At 37.6% G+C, this 18,626-nt stretch overlaps 1 protein-coding gene and 1 pseudogene across 2 annotated transcripts in view; one reads left to right on the forward strand and one right to left on the reverse strand.

Moving 5' to 3' along the window:
* Positions 1-252: 252 nt before the first annotated feature.
* Positions 253-18,626, forward strand: part of ZNF839 (zinc finger protein 839) — a 37,953-nt gene continuing 19,579 nt past the window's right edge. The window contains exons 1-3 of one of the 2 annotated variants that reach the window (XM_074213146.1): positions 253-629; positions 13,018-13,899; positions 14,747-14,977. In XM_074213146.1, coding sequence (XP_074069247.1) covers positions 270-629; positions 13,018-13,899; positions 14,747-14,977 — 1,473 coding nt within the window. In that variant the 5' untranslated portion in view covers positions 253-269. The remainder of the gene's footprint in view (positions 630-13,017; positions 13,900-14,746; positions 14,978-18,626) is intronic. The other variant, XM_074213145.1, reaches the window with a different exon arrangement.
* Positions 5,995-7,646, reverse strand: LOC141506391 (peroxisomal biogenesis factor 19-like; annotated as a pseudogene).

An 18,626-nucleotide genomic window follows, 5' to 3' on the forward strand; every position in this document is an offset into this window, starting at 1 on the left:
ACAAACGGGGAAACTGTACGAATTAAAATTGGGGTCCTGGGGACTCAAACCATCTCAGCAATTTATTAGTTATCCGAAGAGGACCGTCTTCGGAGGAAGCTTGTCCTTGGAGGGACCCGTAGCCCAAGCCCCGCCCCCCATGATGCCCAACAAAGTCGCCATCCGACGGCTTGGGGCGCCCGGCGATGTCGTCACTCCTGTCGCGCCGGCGCAGTCCCCGGGTGTTGAGCTGGGGCTCGTGCCGCCCCCCGCGCTTTCTAGGCTGAGCCATGGCCGAAGCGGAAGCTGAGGAGAGCGGCGAAGAGGGCGACATCTTCCGGCAGCCCCCGGCGCCAGGTGCGGGCCGCACCGCCGTCCGCGTCCCAGCCCCGTGGGAGGAGGCCGACCGCCGACAGCCCGTCTCCTCCTCCCCTCCCGCGGCTCCCCTTGCGCCGGGGGACCGCCGGCCGGTTCTGGAGCAAGTGCGGGGCGCGCCGGCCCCCGGGCCTGCGGAGCGCGGGCCGTGCGGGCCCCTCGGCCTCGGCGTCGTGCGCGATGCGGCCCGGTGTCTGCAGGACGCGGCCCAGCGGGTGGCCCAGCGGTCGGGTCCCGCTTCCCCGCACCCTCCGCCTCGCCTGCTGCTGCCCAAGGTGAGGCCCCGCCCGTCCTCGGTCCGGGGCGGTGATGGCCGCGGCCCGAGCCCTAGAGTGGGGCTGCAGAGGCCCGCGCCCCTCAGTTTGATGGCAGCACCCCGAGAAGATGGAAGCCACAGCGCGGGGGTCACACAGGCAAGAAGCGGAACATCAGATCCTCAAGCGAAGTTGCCCACTGCTGAGCACATTACAAATGCCTCATTTGATTCGCACTAATTATTGTTATTATTATTATTATTACTATTATTATCATCATCATCATCTTTGGGAGGAAGGTGCTATTGTTGTTTACAGTTGGGGAAACTGAGGCATGCAGAGATGAAAAAACTTGCGCCGGGCTACTTGAGTCAAGAAGTGGCTGAGACCTATTTTGAGCTTGGTTCTTCCTCCTAGGTGCCAAGCCCTGTGGGCTAGCAGAGCTGAGTTTAGATTTCTGTACTCTAGTCCAGTTTTCATGTTTCCGTGGCAGAATCCGAAGTGATATGACCCAACTCCTATACTTAACCACGCGGAAAAGCAGTTTCTATTTTACCATAGAAATTTCCAATTTTTTATAATTGTAATATGCTGTTCTAAACATTTAGCTGAAATACAGCAAACATTTATTGTAAACCAGCGAGCATTGATCCTGAAGCATTCCAAAGTTTAGGTAAGATTGGAATCCAAGCAGTCTAGTAGGAGCAGGTGGCACAGTCAAATACAGACAACATTAGAGTGAGTGGCAATGAGTAGTTCCATTTCTGTCTGGAACATATAATTCTTAGAAGGTAATAGTGTAAGAAAGAGACTGGAAAAATAGGGTGACCAGGTTGTGGAAGGCCTTAATTTCCAAACTAAGGAGTTTGATCTTTAGACTGCAAAATAGTAGGGATGTTTAAAGGATAAAAGTTTGATGAGCAGGACTAATTTTCCTTCTTTGTACTGCTCAAAAAAGTCTTTTGCTCAAGGTTTTCCATGACTTCCCATTGCCCATAGATGGAAGTTTTTACCTTCTTAGATTTGTAGAATGTGTTAGAGATTGAACTCAGTCATTCTTGAGGCCAAGGTAATTAAACCCCTGGAAGATGATCAGATTACAGGGAGAGTCAGATTGAGTCAAAGGGGAGGGAAGAAGGAAGACCTGAAGAGAGAAAGGGAGAAAAATTAAGGTTCTAAGACAACATCTGTGGAAATACCCGAAGTTAGAGGGTATGATTTGAATGATGAGTCAGAAAAGACTGAGTTGTTAGACAGGTGGGAAGGGAAATGGAGAGTTGTCTTACTGGATTTGAGAAGAGGACAGTCATCCTTGTCAAAGGTAGCAGATAGGTCAAAAAAGGCTAAGGACTGAGAAAAGACCATCAGTTTTGACTATTAAAAGATTGTTGATAACTTTGGAGAGCAGTTTGAGTGAAGTCAGAAAGCAGATTTCAAAAGGCTGAGTGAGAAAAATGAGAAGTGGCGTCAGTGAGTCTAGATAGCTTTTTTAAGGCTGAGAAAAGGAAGAAAGATCTTGAGGTGATTCAAATGTCCGGTGTGGTTTTTTGTTTGTTTTTTAAAGGATGTGGGAGACTTCAGTGTGTTTGAAGGCAAATGGAATGGAACCTGAGTAAAGGAAGAGGTTGAAAATCAGAGAAAGGGGGATGGTTGAGAATGAAATCTGTAGAAGACGGGAGAGAAAGAGATCAAGGGTACACATAGAGGGATTGACTTTAGCAAGGAGATGACTTTTTGTCAGAGCTGAGGGGAAAGAGGAGAGTGGGAGATGATTGCAGGATATTTTGAGATGAGAAAGCTTACTTTTTCTCAGTAAAGTACATTCTTCACTTGAGAATGGGGGTGGGTGAGGAAGTTGGGGAAGTGTGAGGAGGGAAGAGAAGGTTTGTTAACAGTTTCTCTAGGGCATATGATAGGCATTTAGTTGAGGGGGGCAGAAATAAAAGGATTGTCTTGCTGAAGTGAGGTATTAAAGTTTAGTAAGTTGAATTTGTAATGTGTCTAGTTTCAGATGTCTTTCAGTTCTATTCTGTGGCTTATAAGTAAGAATTGATTTAGATAATAGGAATAAATCAGGGCTGAGGTCTAACAGGTGAAGAGGGATTTGATAGGAACAAGAAGGCAGAGGATTCACGAACAGAGCACTGAGTAGAACCTAATTAGCTACCTATTAAGTTGATATTGGAGAGGGAGGAAAGTTAAATTACAACAAACTGTAAGGAAGTACAGACAGATTATTGGTTTCCTGAGCATGGAGAAGAGATTTAAAAGAGGGGGAAGCATAGGGAGACGTAGAATGAGGGTTTATAGTTAAATAAGAGCTGGAGTTTCTACTTAAGTAGATGTGGTTAATTGTGAGGTCAAAATTTATAACTTATCCTTATGGCTAAGGTGGAATTGAGGTAGGATATGGGATTTAGGAAATTTAATTCAATTAAGGAATTTAGGTTAACTAGGTGGCACAGTGGATAGAGCACTGGCCCTGGAGTTAGGAGGACCTGAGTTCAAATTCAACCTCAGACACTTAATAATTACTTAGCTATGTGACCTTAGGCAGGTCACTTTACCCCCATTGCCTTGCAAAAACCAAAAAAAAAAAGTTAAGGAATTTGAGGGAGCAATTTTGTGGAACCAGATGCTGAACTTCTTGAGAAAGGGACAATGACCCAGGGGTTGTAGAAAATTTTGATTGAGTGGACTTCAAAGTTGAAAAACTTGTTGAGGGATAAGGTAAAGGAAGTGCTCTTGGGGAGTAATGAGTATTCCAACTCTCCTTCCTGGACAAGTATGTCATGGGTATGAGAAAAAGTACAACTTGTTAGAGAGGAACATAGGGGAATGTAATTTGTACTAGAAAACTTTGCTTCAAGCATAAAGGAATTTCTGACACATCTGAACTGTTACAAATGTTTCCTACCTTTCTTCTCAAACTTTCATCTAGAATTATGTTTTCAGAATTAAAATGATCACCAGAGGCCATTTTAAAATAACTTTTTATTATCTTTTATTTTTACATCATTTAAATTTTCCCATACCCTTTCCCCTCCCTCTTCTTAGAGAGTAATTTTTTTTAGAAACAAGACAAAAATGAAAAAAATCCTCAAACTATCAAGACATTAAAAAAAAATTGACATCTGCAATGTTCCACATCCATGGACTATCCCAATTGGGGAGGTGACTTCTCTCTTCTTTTGGGGGCCACACCTGGTAGATCACTGTAACTTTGCCATATTTATTTCTGATCGTTTTTTCCATTTTTAAAAGGTTTGAGAGACATGATTTTATGGATAATTATTTTATTAATAATTCCAGCATTTAAAAAAATGATCATTTGACCATCTTTAGACTAAAGAAGGGGGTGGGCTCTCATGGTTTATATACCCATTGGAAAAAGGATATTCCTTAGGGTGGCAATCAACTTTGATTGGTTAACAATTAGTGAGAGAATGAATGCTACATTGAAGGGCTGTCATGAATTCTGGTTATGTCATTTTTCTTAAGTAACCACCAGCCTTTGAACAGTCTGTTCAAAGAATTTATTTCCACCCAAATGTGAATGGAACACAATGATTTACCCACTTGGGTAGGGTCTGAGCAGAGGAGATTAGCTTAATTTTCAGAGACTGAGGTCTTGAAATGAGAATATAAGAAAAAGAAATCTGAATCTCTCCAAATCATTGGTTATTAATAATCATTTCTTTCAATTTTCATTGTACATGACTCTGCCTGTTTCCCTTGCTCTTGTCTTTCCTAACTTCTCTGTATTCATCACTTTTGCTTCTCATAGTTTAATGATAAAATCATTACATTCTTGTACTAGAACTTGTTACATCATTCTCCAATCAGTGGGTATCAACTTGTTTCCAGCTCTTTACTACAAATAATGCTTCTTCAAATATTTTGGTATACTTGTATGTGCAGCTTTTTTAATCTGTGAAAAGGTTATCTGTTGAATTCCTCCTGTTAACACTCCATGAAAAGTAATTGCCTAATTTTGCTTTAAAAGATCTTCAGTAATGGAAAATCCAGTTATATCTCGTATTTAACTGGAATGTATTTGCTGTTTGGGAAGGGCTTGCTGAGCCCTTTTCAGAGCTGCTTATCCACTATTGTGTACAGTTGGCACCTAACTTTCACCCATTGCTCCAAAAAGTTGTAGCTTGCACAATGACCACACTTTGGTAAACTGTCTTGGCAGAAAGGTTAAACCAACTTGAAGGTAACTGATAGGTTTCACACCCCCCCCCCCCCCCATCTATGTGTTAGTGGGATCTCTTTACCAAGCATGTGAAGACTTGCCTCTGGTAGAATGGGTGTTTGAGAACAATTTGTCTTAGTAGTCATGAAGGTTTAGTGGGCTGCTCAGAGTTTGGTCAGACATTGAAGACTCCCAAGGTCATTGATTGCATCTTGGGCCATTACCAGTTCTCTTGATTTTTGTCTTGACTGTGGACTTTGATGAGTGAGAGAAAGAGTGAGAAGAGTTTATATAACTTTACCTCTCTTAAATTCAATTTGGGAGTTAGGACATCATCCTAAATTGATGTTATTGGTCCTTTTCAAAAATAAAGGCAGTACAATCAATAACAAGAGACACACCAACACACCTTACCACTTTGCTTAGATTGTCAGCTCATTGAGATTACTGACCTCTTGTTTTTTTTTAATGTATTCCCATAATGTTTAGGGCAGTGCCTTGGACATTGGGGTTAAAGTGGCAGTGTAAGGACTAGAACAGAGCCTTTTCTGTTTTAAAAAGGGGTGCAAGGATAACCTAGTGGTAACTGGAACATGAAGAGCGTTGTGTAAAATAGTTTAGATCATAGGAGTCAAACTTAAGTAGACTTAGGGACAGCTAATCCATAATAAGGATCCCTGTAAGCCACATATTCACTTAGTTATAAAAATGTAATATTGTCAATTTTTTTTTTTCTAGCTTAGGATGTTTTATTACACATCAGCCAAGACATAGAGGACTACAGGAGAACAAGCTGCCAGTCTTCTCCCAAGCCACAGCTATGAATCGAATCAAGGTTTAGGATCTTGAGGGGATTGAGTCTCAAAACTACCAAAATCACATAAGGAGAGAGAACACTCTCCCTTCCCCAAGTCTGTTTATATATTTGCCAGGGGATCAGCTGTAGAACTAAATAAAAAAAGGGTCACTCAGTCACAGGTCAAGGAATAGAAATCTGAACAATTAAGTAGAGGGGAAAGGAGGCACAAGAAACAGTAGTACTGTGGGATAGTTAATATTTGGCTTCTCAGATTGGATCAGAAACAGAGGCATCTATTAAATTTAGGAGAAGAGCTCACATCTCCTTTCCTCAGAAGATACAATGTAATATGTGTGTCTAGGGTAAAAGACACATGATTGGCAAAACCAGAAAGATCCTATTCTTGCCAGGATAGACCATGTATCCCCTTTCTCCATTCCTATTGTGACCAACATTTCTGCTTTGAGGGATCAGACACTCAAGATTGGGTATTCAGAGCTAAGAAATCTCCCCTAGCCCCACACCCAGAGCTGGTACATCACCCAGACTCCAGAGAAAATAAGAAACAAGGCACATAGACCCTGGGAGTCAGAGGGAAACATCAGTGTAGAGATACACAATATTATCAGGGGAAAAAGGGGATGGCAAGAAAACATGGTCCATAAAGACAGTAAGCAGGTAACTTAACTAGCAGCAGACAACTGGGGTGATGGTGGTAAAAGACTCAAAGCAACTTGAATAATCAGTCCCATTACCAGAAACCATAGCCTCAATGGCTACAGTGGGACCATGCTGGTATGAGTAGTCTTGGATTGAGTGTTAGGAAAGAAAAAGGGAAGGGGCAGAAGAGAAGTGGGACAGGCAGCTACTCCACAGGCTCACCACCCCTCCCTGCCCCCATGGCTCTGCTGACTTCAAGTGTTCACTCGTGGCTGGGGATGGAAGGTAAGGGTGAAGAATTTCACATGATCAAACACTGCTCGGCCACTGGCACTTGCAGGGCCCGACAGATTCAAGGTGTCAAGGTCAAAATTGAAGCCAGGGGGCGTTTCCCCTGCAAGCTCCTTTGGGGGATGGCCCAGATCCTGAAGCTGCTGCATGAAATCTAGCACCATCTCAAAGTGGGCCTTCTGGGTAGCCTCGCTGTCTACAGCTGTCTCTTTTTCTTTTTTTCTTTTTTTTTTTTTTAGGGTTTTTTTTTTTTTTTGCAAGGCAAATGGGGTTAAGTGGCTTGCCCAAGGACACACAGCTAGGCAATTATTAAGTGTCTGAGACCAGATTTGAACCCAGGTACTCCTGACTCCAAGGCTGGTGCTTTATCCACTATGCCACCTAGCTGCCCCAGCTGTCTCTTTTTCATACTGCTCACAAATCTTGCTCATGATGTTGTGCTGTTCCTGATACTTCTCAAATTGTTCTGGGGACAGTTCTTCATGATGACTCTGCAGCCATTCTGGGTATTTCTCTGTTATTTCTTTTAGTGATGTATATAATACATCCTTAGATAATAGGTTCCGCATAATGCTTTGCATAATGGGGAGTATATTGCCTTCTCTTTCCCCTTCTTCTATGCCTATCCCCGCCATGGCCTTATTCAGCTCCTCTTCAGTCATGCCGGAGTTCTGAAGGTCAGTGGCATTCTTGCTAGTCCACTTAGTGTTTCCTTCAGGCAGGAAGCAAACTCTTTTGGGATGTTGTATCACTGCCCACTCTCCCTGCTACCTCTGAGAGTTTCTGGAATTGCTCTACTAGATGGGGTTCCTCCTCAGCCAGCTCCTTTATAGCCTTCTCAAACTCTGCAGTGGCTTGGCATGCTAGCTCACTGTCAAACAGTTCCTGAAAAAACTCTTGGGAGGCAAAGAGGGAATCTTTAGCTGTGTCTGCAGACGATCTCTTCTGGGAACCTGAAGCGTCAGGGGCTGTGGTGATAGGAGGGGGATGCTGGGGAGGGTTTGGCTTTATCAGAATCATCAAGGGCACTTTCCAGAAGCTCGTCCATCTCCGGGTCGGCGCCGGACATGCTCTCCTCTGCCGCCGCGGCCATCTTGCTGCCTCCAGCTTCAATATTGTCGATGTTGTATTGTATTTTTATTTATTTTGTTAAATATTTAACAATTACATTTTAATCTTATTTGGAGGCACTCAGAAGTTCGTTGGCCCAGCTTGTTTGATACATTGGTTTAGATAAGATGCTGTCCCTGGTCAGTATTATGCTTTATAAGTGTGATAGAACACAAATATAGATAACTGTAATGTATATTCTTGTACAAGTATTTTTTTTGTTGTTGTTGTTGTTTTGCAAGGCAGTGGGGTTAAGTGACTTGCCCAAGGTCACACAGCTAGGTAATCATTAAGTGTCTGAGGTCGAATTTGAGCTCAGGTCCTCCTGACTCCAGGGCCATTGCTCTATCCATACAAGTCTTTTGAAAAGTTGGAAATCAGTGCAATTTGATGTATGGGAAACTGGCAATTGTATGTATGGTAAAAGATTACCAACAGGAGGATCAGGGAAAACTTCCTGAAAGAGGTGATTTTTTTGAGTTGGGAATTCAATAGGGAGAGAAGGTAGAGGGAAGACAATCCAAGTTCATTATATTAGTCAAGACCAAGAGGTGGGAAAGTGTAAGTATGTTTAATGAGGGAAAGAGTAGTGTTGTTTTGCTGGAGTGTAAGAGTGCATGATGGGGAATAATGTGAACTAAGACTGGAAAGGCACAGTAGGATCAGACTGTGAAGAGCTATGAGGCAAAGGAATATGAACATTGAATAAAATTAGAAATATGAAGCTTGAAGTTTTGAACAGAGGACTGAAAAGATTAGATCCATGTATGTAAAAAGTCATTCATTATGGCACTAGGATAAGGGGTAACTTAGAAAGAGGGGAGTTACAAATATATTTGAGATACATTGTAATGCAGCTAGTTATACCATTTTAATACTTAAAAAAATGAAGACTTGGCTTATGTTGTAATGATGTTCTTTTCTGATATTCCCTCTATACAGAGGTTTCAGATATTTTCTTTGTATAAAAAAGTTACATATACAACTGGGAAGCTTTTTAGGTATATTTATAGGCTATCAGTACAAGTTCATTATTGTGCCAAAATGGCATTCATTAATGAACTAGGTAAATATGAAATAGCCTCTACTTATGTTAGAATAATCAGTGAACAAAGTTATTGGTAGCTTTTCTTTTTATGAGTAACATATTCTCTTTGGAGCCAGTGCACCAGAGATATTGTAATCCATTTTTTGCTTACATATATACCATTAAATGGATTTGCATTAATGTTTCTGTTTATATTATTGTATCTGTATGGCAACAAAACGTGAAATTTGACAGTTCCTGAAAAATTGAAAATGAAAATCACATCAAAGGGCATAATGTAGACCACATTGTGGGAATGCTTTAGGTTTCAATGTATAATCAATGTACAATTTCAAAAAAAGAATGAGAGTATAATATATCAGGAAAATACATAAAAGATATCAGATAGACTAGTCTGGTCAGGTGATGATAAGAGATGACAGGTGGACAGTCAGAGAGCACCTTTGGTTTCCTGGATATGTTGGGAAAAAGCAAAGAAGAACTTCAGCACATTGGGTGGCCCCCTTTCCAATGAACTTTGAAGAAGACATTGTCAAGAGTTGTCCAGAATTGGTAAAGTTGGGATCTCTACTATTTAAGGAAGCACCCATACATTAAATCACAGATCTATTTGAGTACAACTCAGTGCATAAACTATTAGTTTAGCATTAATTTTGAGTATATGTTCACTGTCTTATTTGAATATAGCCAAATTATATACTTTCCTTCTCTTCCAAAAAAGCAGCATCATATGGTGTGATACTCCAGTGCTGTTTAAAGAAGTCATGGTCCACCTCAAATTGTTATCCACTCTCATCTGGGATGAGTGCTAGATTGGGCCTGATTCAGACTTGTTTTTACCAAAACAAAATGAGATATTCTTAACTCATTCAACAGTTAACAAAAGAAAATTTACTTAACCTTTGCTGGATGGTACTCTTAAGTATGAGGATAAATTTTAAGGACACTTTAAATTGTTTAGCTAAGAAAAGTTCCTTTACCTCAGTTATTCACTGTGATTCGGCAGCCTAACCTCTGACGGCTTTTAATGAGGAAGTGTCAACAATCTGACAACATTTTTTTAAAGTTTTTTTTGTTTTGCAAGCATCAAAGACTCAAATAAATGTGAAGTATTATTATTAGCTAGAGTTTTAAGAGAAGGTAGTGAAGGGCCTAGAGATCATGCCATATGAGGATTTGTTGAAGAAAGCTTGTTTATTATAGGAAGGCTAAGTTAACTGCATTTGAACATTTGAAGAACTGCCATCTGGAAGAGTGATTAGACATTTTCTGCTTTTTTACTTCTAGACAGAATTAGGAGTAATTAGCAAAAGTTACAGAGAGGCAATTTTTAGGTTGATTAAAGGGGCAAAAAATAACCCTTTTCACTTCTCACCTGGACTATTTCCATAGCATCCTAATTGGATTTGTGGTGTCTAGTTTCTTTCCTCCCCAAAGCATCCTGTCTGCTGCCAAAGAAATATTCCAAAAGCACAAATCTGATTTCACTATTCATCTGCTCAGTAAACTTCAATTACCATTCAGACAAAAATGCAAATTCCTCAGCTAGTCAATTTAAACCCTTCACAATTAAATTGTATTGTATATACTTCCTATCATGTGCTTTCAAACTAGACTTCCTATACTTGGCACTCCATCTTTCACTCTCTGAAATGCATTCCTGAGTTACCTTCACAATTTATAACCTCTAGCTTTCTTTTAGTTTTGTTTCCTAAACTTTGCCCAATCCTGACAACTGTTTGCGTTCTCTCTCCCTCCTGAAATTATCATCTTTTTTAATGTGTTTTCCCTCTAATAGTATGTAATCTTCTTGAAGGTAAAAAAGATTAGATTTTTTTTTTATTCTACTGGTATCTAGCACATAGTAAGGATTTAATAAATGTTTGTTGGATTGGATCGGAAATTTCTTGACAGAGTGGATTACTTTCAAAAGTGTTGGTTTCCTTAGAAAATTGGTAACTGTTTTACATCTGATAAATTATTCTATTTGAAATCTTCAAGCAGAGACTGAATGACTACTTAGTGAGCTTTATTGTAGAGGAGGCCAAATAATTTTATGTGGATTTTCCATATAACAGGGGGTGTTGCATCCCTAAACCCTGTGATGTGGAAGGGAAAATTGTTTATACTGTTTCTAAATTGTAAGGGAATGTTTTGAACTAAAAAGGGCTATCCTTGTAAAAGAGAACTTGATTTATTTTTTAAAGAAAACACTGAAAAATCTTCTAAGTCTTTTCCCTCAAAGTACTCTTGTTTTGTGATAGGAAAGAAAGTTGTATAAACTTTAGCTGACTTGAATTTAAAAGGCAGTTCGTGCAACCAATTTAGGCCAGGCTGAATCAGAAATTTTTATAATGAGTACTTTCACTGCATTCTCAGTAAAACTTTGCTGTTTCAAAATTGGATTAATTATTCAAAGGAGTAATTTTTAGACTACCTAATGAATAAAAACAGCTTGAATATGAGTAAAAGAGTAATAGTTGACAACTATAAAACACACTTTAGAAAATAGTTTACATAAAGAAGTCAGATTCTCATAACTAGAAACTGCTTCAAAAACCTTAAAACCATTTATTGCGGGTGGCTAGGTGGCGCAGTGGATAAAGCACCGACCCTGGAGTCAGGAGTACCTGGGTTCAAATCCGGTCTCAAACACTTAATAATTCCGTAGCTGTGTGGCCTTGGGCAAGCCACTTAACCCCATTTGCCTTGCAAAAACCTAAAAAAAAAAACAAAAAACCATTTACTGCAACCATAAGGGTTGAACAAGAGTAGTCCCTTCTCTACAGTGTCTTAGATATTATGAGAGTCAATTGTAATTTTTAAGAGACAGTTTAATAGAACTGAATTTAACTCTTATTCTGTGGAAAATACATCCTGAGAGACTAAATTGCTATACAAGAGAAATGAATTGTTGGATTGTGATTCTTGTTTGAGGTAACTTAAGTTACTGCCAGTAGTTAGATGTGACTGTGATTTTTGCTTATGTAGATATAGCTATTGATATGTCATTATTCTAATAATATTTATCTTTATATACTTATAGGTAAATTTATCTTTATTTTCTGTTGATCAATGATGTAACCAGTAACACTGTGAGAGCGGGGTTTGATGCTGTGCAAATAAAAAGAATTTATTGGAAAAAATGTTATAAACTGGTGGGGATTCAGTGCTATTTAATTTTATAAGAGAGTTGTAGTTATTTTAATTTATGAGGAAATATCAAAACATAATTCTTGATTGCCTATGAATCCAATATGAGAGGATTAATAAACTAATGAATCAAGTATTAGGTTAAGGGGCAGAGAGGTGAATATCTTTGTCCCTGACATCACATTGACTGCTACATGTGGGTTAACAAAAACTCAATTACTATTTTTCAGTAGAAAAACAGGGAAGTGTGAGGATTAAGATTTTCAGAGAGCTACTTGTTTAAATTAAATACTACTTGGGCATTATTAAATCATTTTTTTCTATCTATAATGTTGGCAGCCTTTCAAATATGTATATATTCATTCACAATTTAAAAAGATCCATGATTATGTGATTCTTCCTTTTATTGATACAGATTAGAACCCCTCCATGATTCAATTAATAGTTTCATAAATTTTTGTGGGCAAAAAAAATCAATAATAATTTCCTGAGATGATGACCCCATGCTCCATACTTATCCTCTGGTGATAGCAACAGACAATATAGCTTGACCTGTACTTAAAACTTTTCCACCTTGACAGGACCTTCCAGAGGCTGACCACACAGAGTTGGTTACTTCCATATGGTGATGAAGTATCAGGGGAGGACTTAGGTGGAAGATACATGATGCATGTGTGTCTGTATATATTTTATTAGGTAATGTCCAGGGAGACAACATGATGTTATGAAAAAAGTGCTGGATATAAAGTGAGATGACTTGGGTTTGAATTTCAAGTTTTCTGCTTACTATCTTGGGATTATCCAGCAAGTCAGTTAATCTTTCTGAATTTCAATTGCTTCATAAAAAATAAAGAAATTGGAACACATGAATCAAATAAGGCTTTTTCAGCCCTACATTATTTGAACAAAATTGATACTAACTTTAAACTTATGTGGACTTAGAAATCTACAGGTAGTAGAGACTTTGGTTATAATATCTTTGCAGTGCTTATTTGGAAGTGACATGATTATGGCATTATTTAATGCTAATGATTATGGATTATTTAATGCTAAATGTTAGATTCAAGGTCATGAGAACTATGCTGTAGCAATTTAAAAAAGAGCATAACTTTGTATTCATAACATTTAAAAAAATTTTTCTGTGTTCAAGGAACTAGAAGCCATTCGTGTCAAGGTAAAATCCGGAGAAAGGCCAATGCCACCTCTTGCTGCAATTCGGCCTAAAACAATAACTTTGAGTCAGCCATACCACGGCAATACAGATTTGATAGGATTAAGTGTTGTTAATCCTTCATTTATTCGGATCCAGCCTCTTATGAGAACTGAACAACAGGATTTGGCAGATCTTTCACCTCCACCTCCTCTTCAGCTTCTTGTGCAGAGACCACTGCCCCCTCTTAGACCAGTTTCTGTGGAGAAGTTCATAGCACATAAAATGCTGAATGGACAAAAGGCCACATTTGTTCCTTTGTCTGCCTCTAATACTCCAACAATTACGTCGTCAGCAATTATGTCCAATTCAACAAATTTACTTATTTCCACACCTGAGAATGAGTGCAATGAGAAACTCAAAAAATCTTTAAAAGTGAAAACCCGATCAGGGAGAATTTCGCGACCACCAAAATATAAAGCTAAAGATTACAAGTTCATCAAAACTGAGGATTTAGCTGACGGGCACCAGTCAGATTCTGATGACTATTCAGAACTGAATGTAGAAGAGGAAGATGACAAGAGGGGCAAAGATACGTTATTTAATTCTTCAAGTGATTACCTAAAACCTAAAACTTTTAAGTGTCAGACTTGTGAAAAGTCATACATAGGACAAGGAGGACTAGCACGACATTTTAAACTTAATCCAGGTCATGAGCAGCGGGAACCTAAAATATCTGATAAGCCTGATGGAAATGGAGAAGTAGGAGATGGGACTGTGAATATAATGGCATCAGAACCATCTGTCAAAAATGCTTTAGATATTGAAAATACACTAGCTCCATGCATGACAGAGCCAGATTCAGCATGGAATGGGCAACAGGTAACACTTCTTTTTTCTTGAATTTCCTATGTCCTATTTTAACTTCTGTTATTGTCTTAAAACAAACTATTCATTCTTGAATACTATAAATGTTAAATTGAGTCCTAAAGTCTCCTCACAGTTTTTTCCTCTAAGACTCCCAGTCGGTAAGAGCCTGGAATCTATCAAGAGTTTATATGCTGCACTTTTAGGTGCTAGATGACCTTTAAACTTTTTTTTTTTTAAGTAGATCTGTTTAATAAATATTTAGGCCCCTATAAATTTCTGTGTTGTAAGCTCCTTTGTGATAAACTCCATGATAAACACCATGTCTTTTTTCCCCAAGTAGCTGATCCCAAATTATGACAATGTATTTTGAAGAGAAAAGGCCCCCTTCTTCCTCTCTCTCTCTCTCTCTCTCTCTCTTTCTCTCTCTCTCTGTTTTTGCAAGGCAATGGGGTTCAGTGACTTGCCCAGGGTCACATAGCTAGGCAATTATTAAGTGTCTGAGTCCGGATTTGAACTCAGGTACCCCTGACTTCAAGGCTGGTATTCTATCCACTGTGCCACTTAGCTGCCTCCACTTGATGGCGATTCCTGCCCCTCCTATGCATCTTAATATTATACATCTCCAGTGTACTTATAGTAGAGTATAGGTATTTGTTTTTTTTCTGGTATTTGTTTTTTTTTTCTCTTATTCTTCTAGGCTACAAATTCCATGAGAGCAAGGATTGTACCTTATCCATATTTGTATCTATTCCAGAGCTCATTCAGACTTTGAATGTTTCCTAGTAGAAGGACATAAAGTATGATTTGTAGATTTTTATTTATTTATTATTATTTTTTATTTTGGGTGAATGCTATATAGAATTGTGATTCTGAAGAAGTTGGAACATTATTGGGGGCGGAAGAAAAAAATGGAATTCACTTGGCACGTTGGAGATCCAGGAGGACCAGAGGATCAAAAAGAAGTAGAAGGCTAAGGGCATCCATAAAGTCAAATTGTTCAGGCAAACACAGCAGGTCACTTCAGCCTACTTCATGCACAGGTGTAGAAGCAGAAGAAAATGTAATGAGGAATAAAGCAAGACTCAAAGAGGTATGTCATTCCTGGAACCTTTTATCTTTCATAAAAACTTGTGTTTCATTGGATTCAGTTTGGGGAAAAATTTCTGAAGCCTATTTGCTCTTAGGTCATTTTATTTGGTATTGTAACAATTCAACTTGTGAAATGATGTTGGAAAATTGAGCATTAGCATAAAATCAAGCAGAATATCATTTATAAATGATAATATGTGTTTTATAGGTATACTTTTAAATATATATATATATATATATATATATATATATTTAAGTACACATATATGTGTGTGTGAGTGTGTATTTAAGTCCTAACAAACAGAACATTCTTTTTCATTTGCTTGTAGGTTGTTCTGACGTATATAGGTGTATCATGTTTCAGCTTATTATACTCTTTTGGAAAAGTTCCCTCTTCAGTGTAATATAGTAAAATATCAGGGTTTCATTTCTTTGAGAATGTATCAAAACTACCTTCTCCTAGAACTAACTCATTTGCATGGTAAATTGAGCTTCAACATGTTGTTTTCTGGAAATACCATACAACATAGATAATGTTAATTTCTTGTTTTATAAGTCAATGTGCTGTCATTAATAACTCTGAGTGTCTGAAAACCAGCCTGAGATGTGGTTCTGCCATTTTTCTGAATTTCTGGCTTATAGTGGGTAAATTCTTTTACTTCTTTGAACTTTAGTTTCCTGTTTTATATGATAAAGATAATGATTACCTTAACTTATTAAAATCAAATTTTAAAAATTGATGTAAATAAATCCTTCTTAAACTATAAAGTGTCATACAAATATAAATGGTTAATAATTCTGTTAAAATAGTGAATAATAGAATTCCTTAAAATAGAGATATAATGCAATGAGTGAGAACTCCAGATAATCTTTGTGAAGACTAGTACTAATCACTTATTGGATTAAACCATTAAACTCACTGTTAATCTTTCTGAAAAATACAAATGGAAAGAGTGATTTTGATATGATATTATTTTTGGTTTTGCTTTATTTTAAGGTGGAAATTAATGTTAGTGACATAGTTCTGAATATAAATTCAGGTGAATTTTCTTTAACCATAAACATACATATGGTTGAGAAAATTACTCATACAATTAAGAAGAAGGCTAAAGGCATCTGTAAAATCAGATTATATAGGCAAACAGTAATTCAGATCAACCTACTTAATGCACACATGTAGCAGCAAAACAAAAATGTAGTAAAGCAAGGCTTACAGGTATATATAATCAAGACTTATATTAAGACCCATATTCTAACAGATGAGCAGTATTAAGGATATAAACTGGCAGTTCTTAAAAGAAGAAAAGAAAATTGCCAAAAAGGACATAAAGAGTATAGTTTCTCTTATTTAATAAATGAAAATTAAAATAACATTGAGACAGAAATATCCATTTAACAACTTATACTGTTAACAGTGCTGGTAAAACTATAAATTAATTACAGCCTTTTGGAAAACTAGGTGGAATCACACATAATAATATAAAAATATGTATGCCCTTTGACCTAGTACCAGTACTTTGCAACCACAGAACCTCATCAGGAGCATATCTGAATTAAAATGGGGAGCAGTTTGGGCTAATAGCACTCCCTAACTCAAGGTATTTTTAGTGTCTAATTGTGTAGAATAGTTCTGCTACTTCTGTTTCAGATCAGAAACTTCCAAATAATACTTCTTTGCTTATGTCATCATTAATAATAAAGTATATAGTATTATATTCCCTTTGTATCTTTCCATTGATCCTTGAGTCAACCATAATTTGGATTTTTTTTTGAGATTTTGACGTTTTAAGATCTGTGACCATAGAGCATCACAGGCAGAAATTTTGAATTAAAAAGATGGGATTTTGGTTTGGAATGTAACTTAGTTACAGTTTTCCAAACACGTCTGTCTGGTTAAATTTTGGAAACCAATTCATCATCATATTAGATATATATATATATATATATATATATATATATATATATACACACACACACACACACACACACACACACACACACACACACACTACTCAATCAGTCCTAATAGGGTAACAGGCATCTTTCATACATTTAATTTTTATAGGTTGAAATATTAGTGGATTTCATTGAGGAGGTTCTATAAAGTTGAATTTTGTGCAGTCTGTATAATATCCACATATAGGACTATCTACAGTTCACTTAGTGAAATTTTTTTACCTAACCCTTCCTGCCTTCAACCCAGAAAACCAGCTAACTCAAATATCAATTGAGTCTGACATGATATATAGGAATTTATATTCTTAGTCCTATATTTCTTCAAAGAAGAGATGGAAGACCATCCTCATATCTCTTCTTTGGGGTTAAATTTGGTTATAATTACAAGTTTATTTTCCCTCTTTCCACCCTGATTGTTGTAGTTGTGTGTATATTATATTTCTGATTCTACTTACTCTACCTTGCCTCAGTTCATAAAAATCTACTCATGTTTCTCAGTATTTTCCATATTCACTGTTACTTACCAGTTCAGTAATGGTCCATTAAATGTACCAGTTTAGCCATATCCTTTTTGATTGGAATCTACTTTGTTTCTAGCTCTTTGCTACCATAAAAAAAGTGTACAGATGACATTTATTAGCATATTAATGCTGCAAAATTATTCATATACAGTACTTATTTGAGCCTCAGAACAACTCTTTGAGTTAGGGATAGTTCTTATACCATTTTGCTCTCCATTTTAATTCAGCTGTCCTACTGCTGAGGCTCTGTAATTGAAAATCTTGGAATATCACAATCTCTGAAGAATCAAAGTTGTGGGTGACCTAAAGGTCTGGTGGAGAGATGCATGGTAATTGTAAATAAGAAGTATTTTCTTATTAATGGTGACCTAATAATAAGAAGTATAATTTAGGATATGTACTATCAGAAAAGAAAGTTAACTGATTTTGTAATGAGAGTGCTGTAGTCACATCCATGCATTGTTAAAAGACTCAGAGGTAAACTCCCAGTATGTAAGATGAATAGTTTATTGAGGATTTTTAGAAGAATATGGACAAGATTCACAGTGATGTGAAATCATAGCTACAGGTACTCTGTGCCTGTGGAGGGAAATTTCTGTATCAATGAGACATAGATTTGTCAAAGTATTATTGTCTTGGAATTGTAAGAAAAATAGAAAAAAGTCCCTTAATATATTAGATAAGAAAGTTGTGGAAGAATATGAACAGGAGTTGCACATGATGAGAAGGTTGGGCTAGGATATGATGTGGACTGTTAGAGGGAAGTCTCATGTTCTAGTTCTTTCTCTTCTTTCCAGCAAATTGACATTCTCTTTGTCAAGAAGGATGGTGAAAAATTTGAAAACTTAATCTCATACAAGGAATAATTGAATGTATGGTTAGCCTAGAGAAAAAGACCTAGGATTATAAATTATAAATATAAATTATAAATATTTGAATGACTGTTATGTTTAAGAGAGAATAGATTTCCAGTTAATGGTGAAAGTAATAGGAAGACACATTTTCCTTATATTTAAAAAAGTCATTTCTAATGACTAGAACCTTTCATAAAAGGAATGTATTGCCTTGTTAAGAATGCTGAATAGAACTTCAAAATTTGCAAAGGATGTTATATACATCATCCCATTTGATCTTAATAGCGACCCTGTGAGGTAGGTACTACTAATATTTCCC

Source organism: Macrotis lagotis, chromosome 1 (assembly GCF_037893015.1).
Source record: "Macrotis lagotis isolate mMagLag1 chromosome 1, bilby.v1.9.chrom.fasta, whole genome shotgun sequence".
Classification (NCBI taxonomy): Eukaryota; Metazoa; Chordata; class Mammalia; order Peramelemorphia; family Peramelidae; genus Macrotis; species Macrotis lagotis.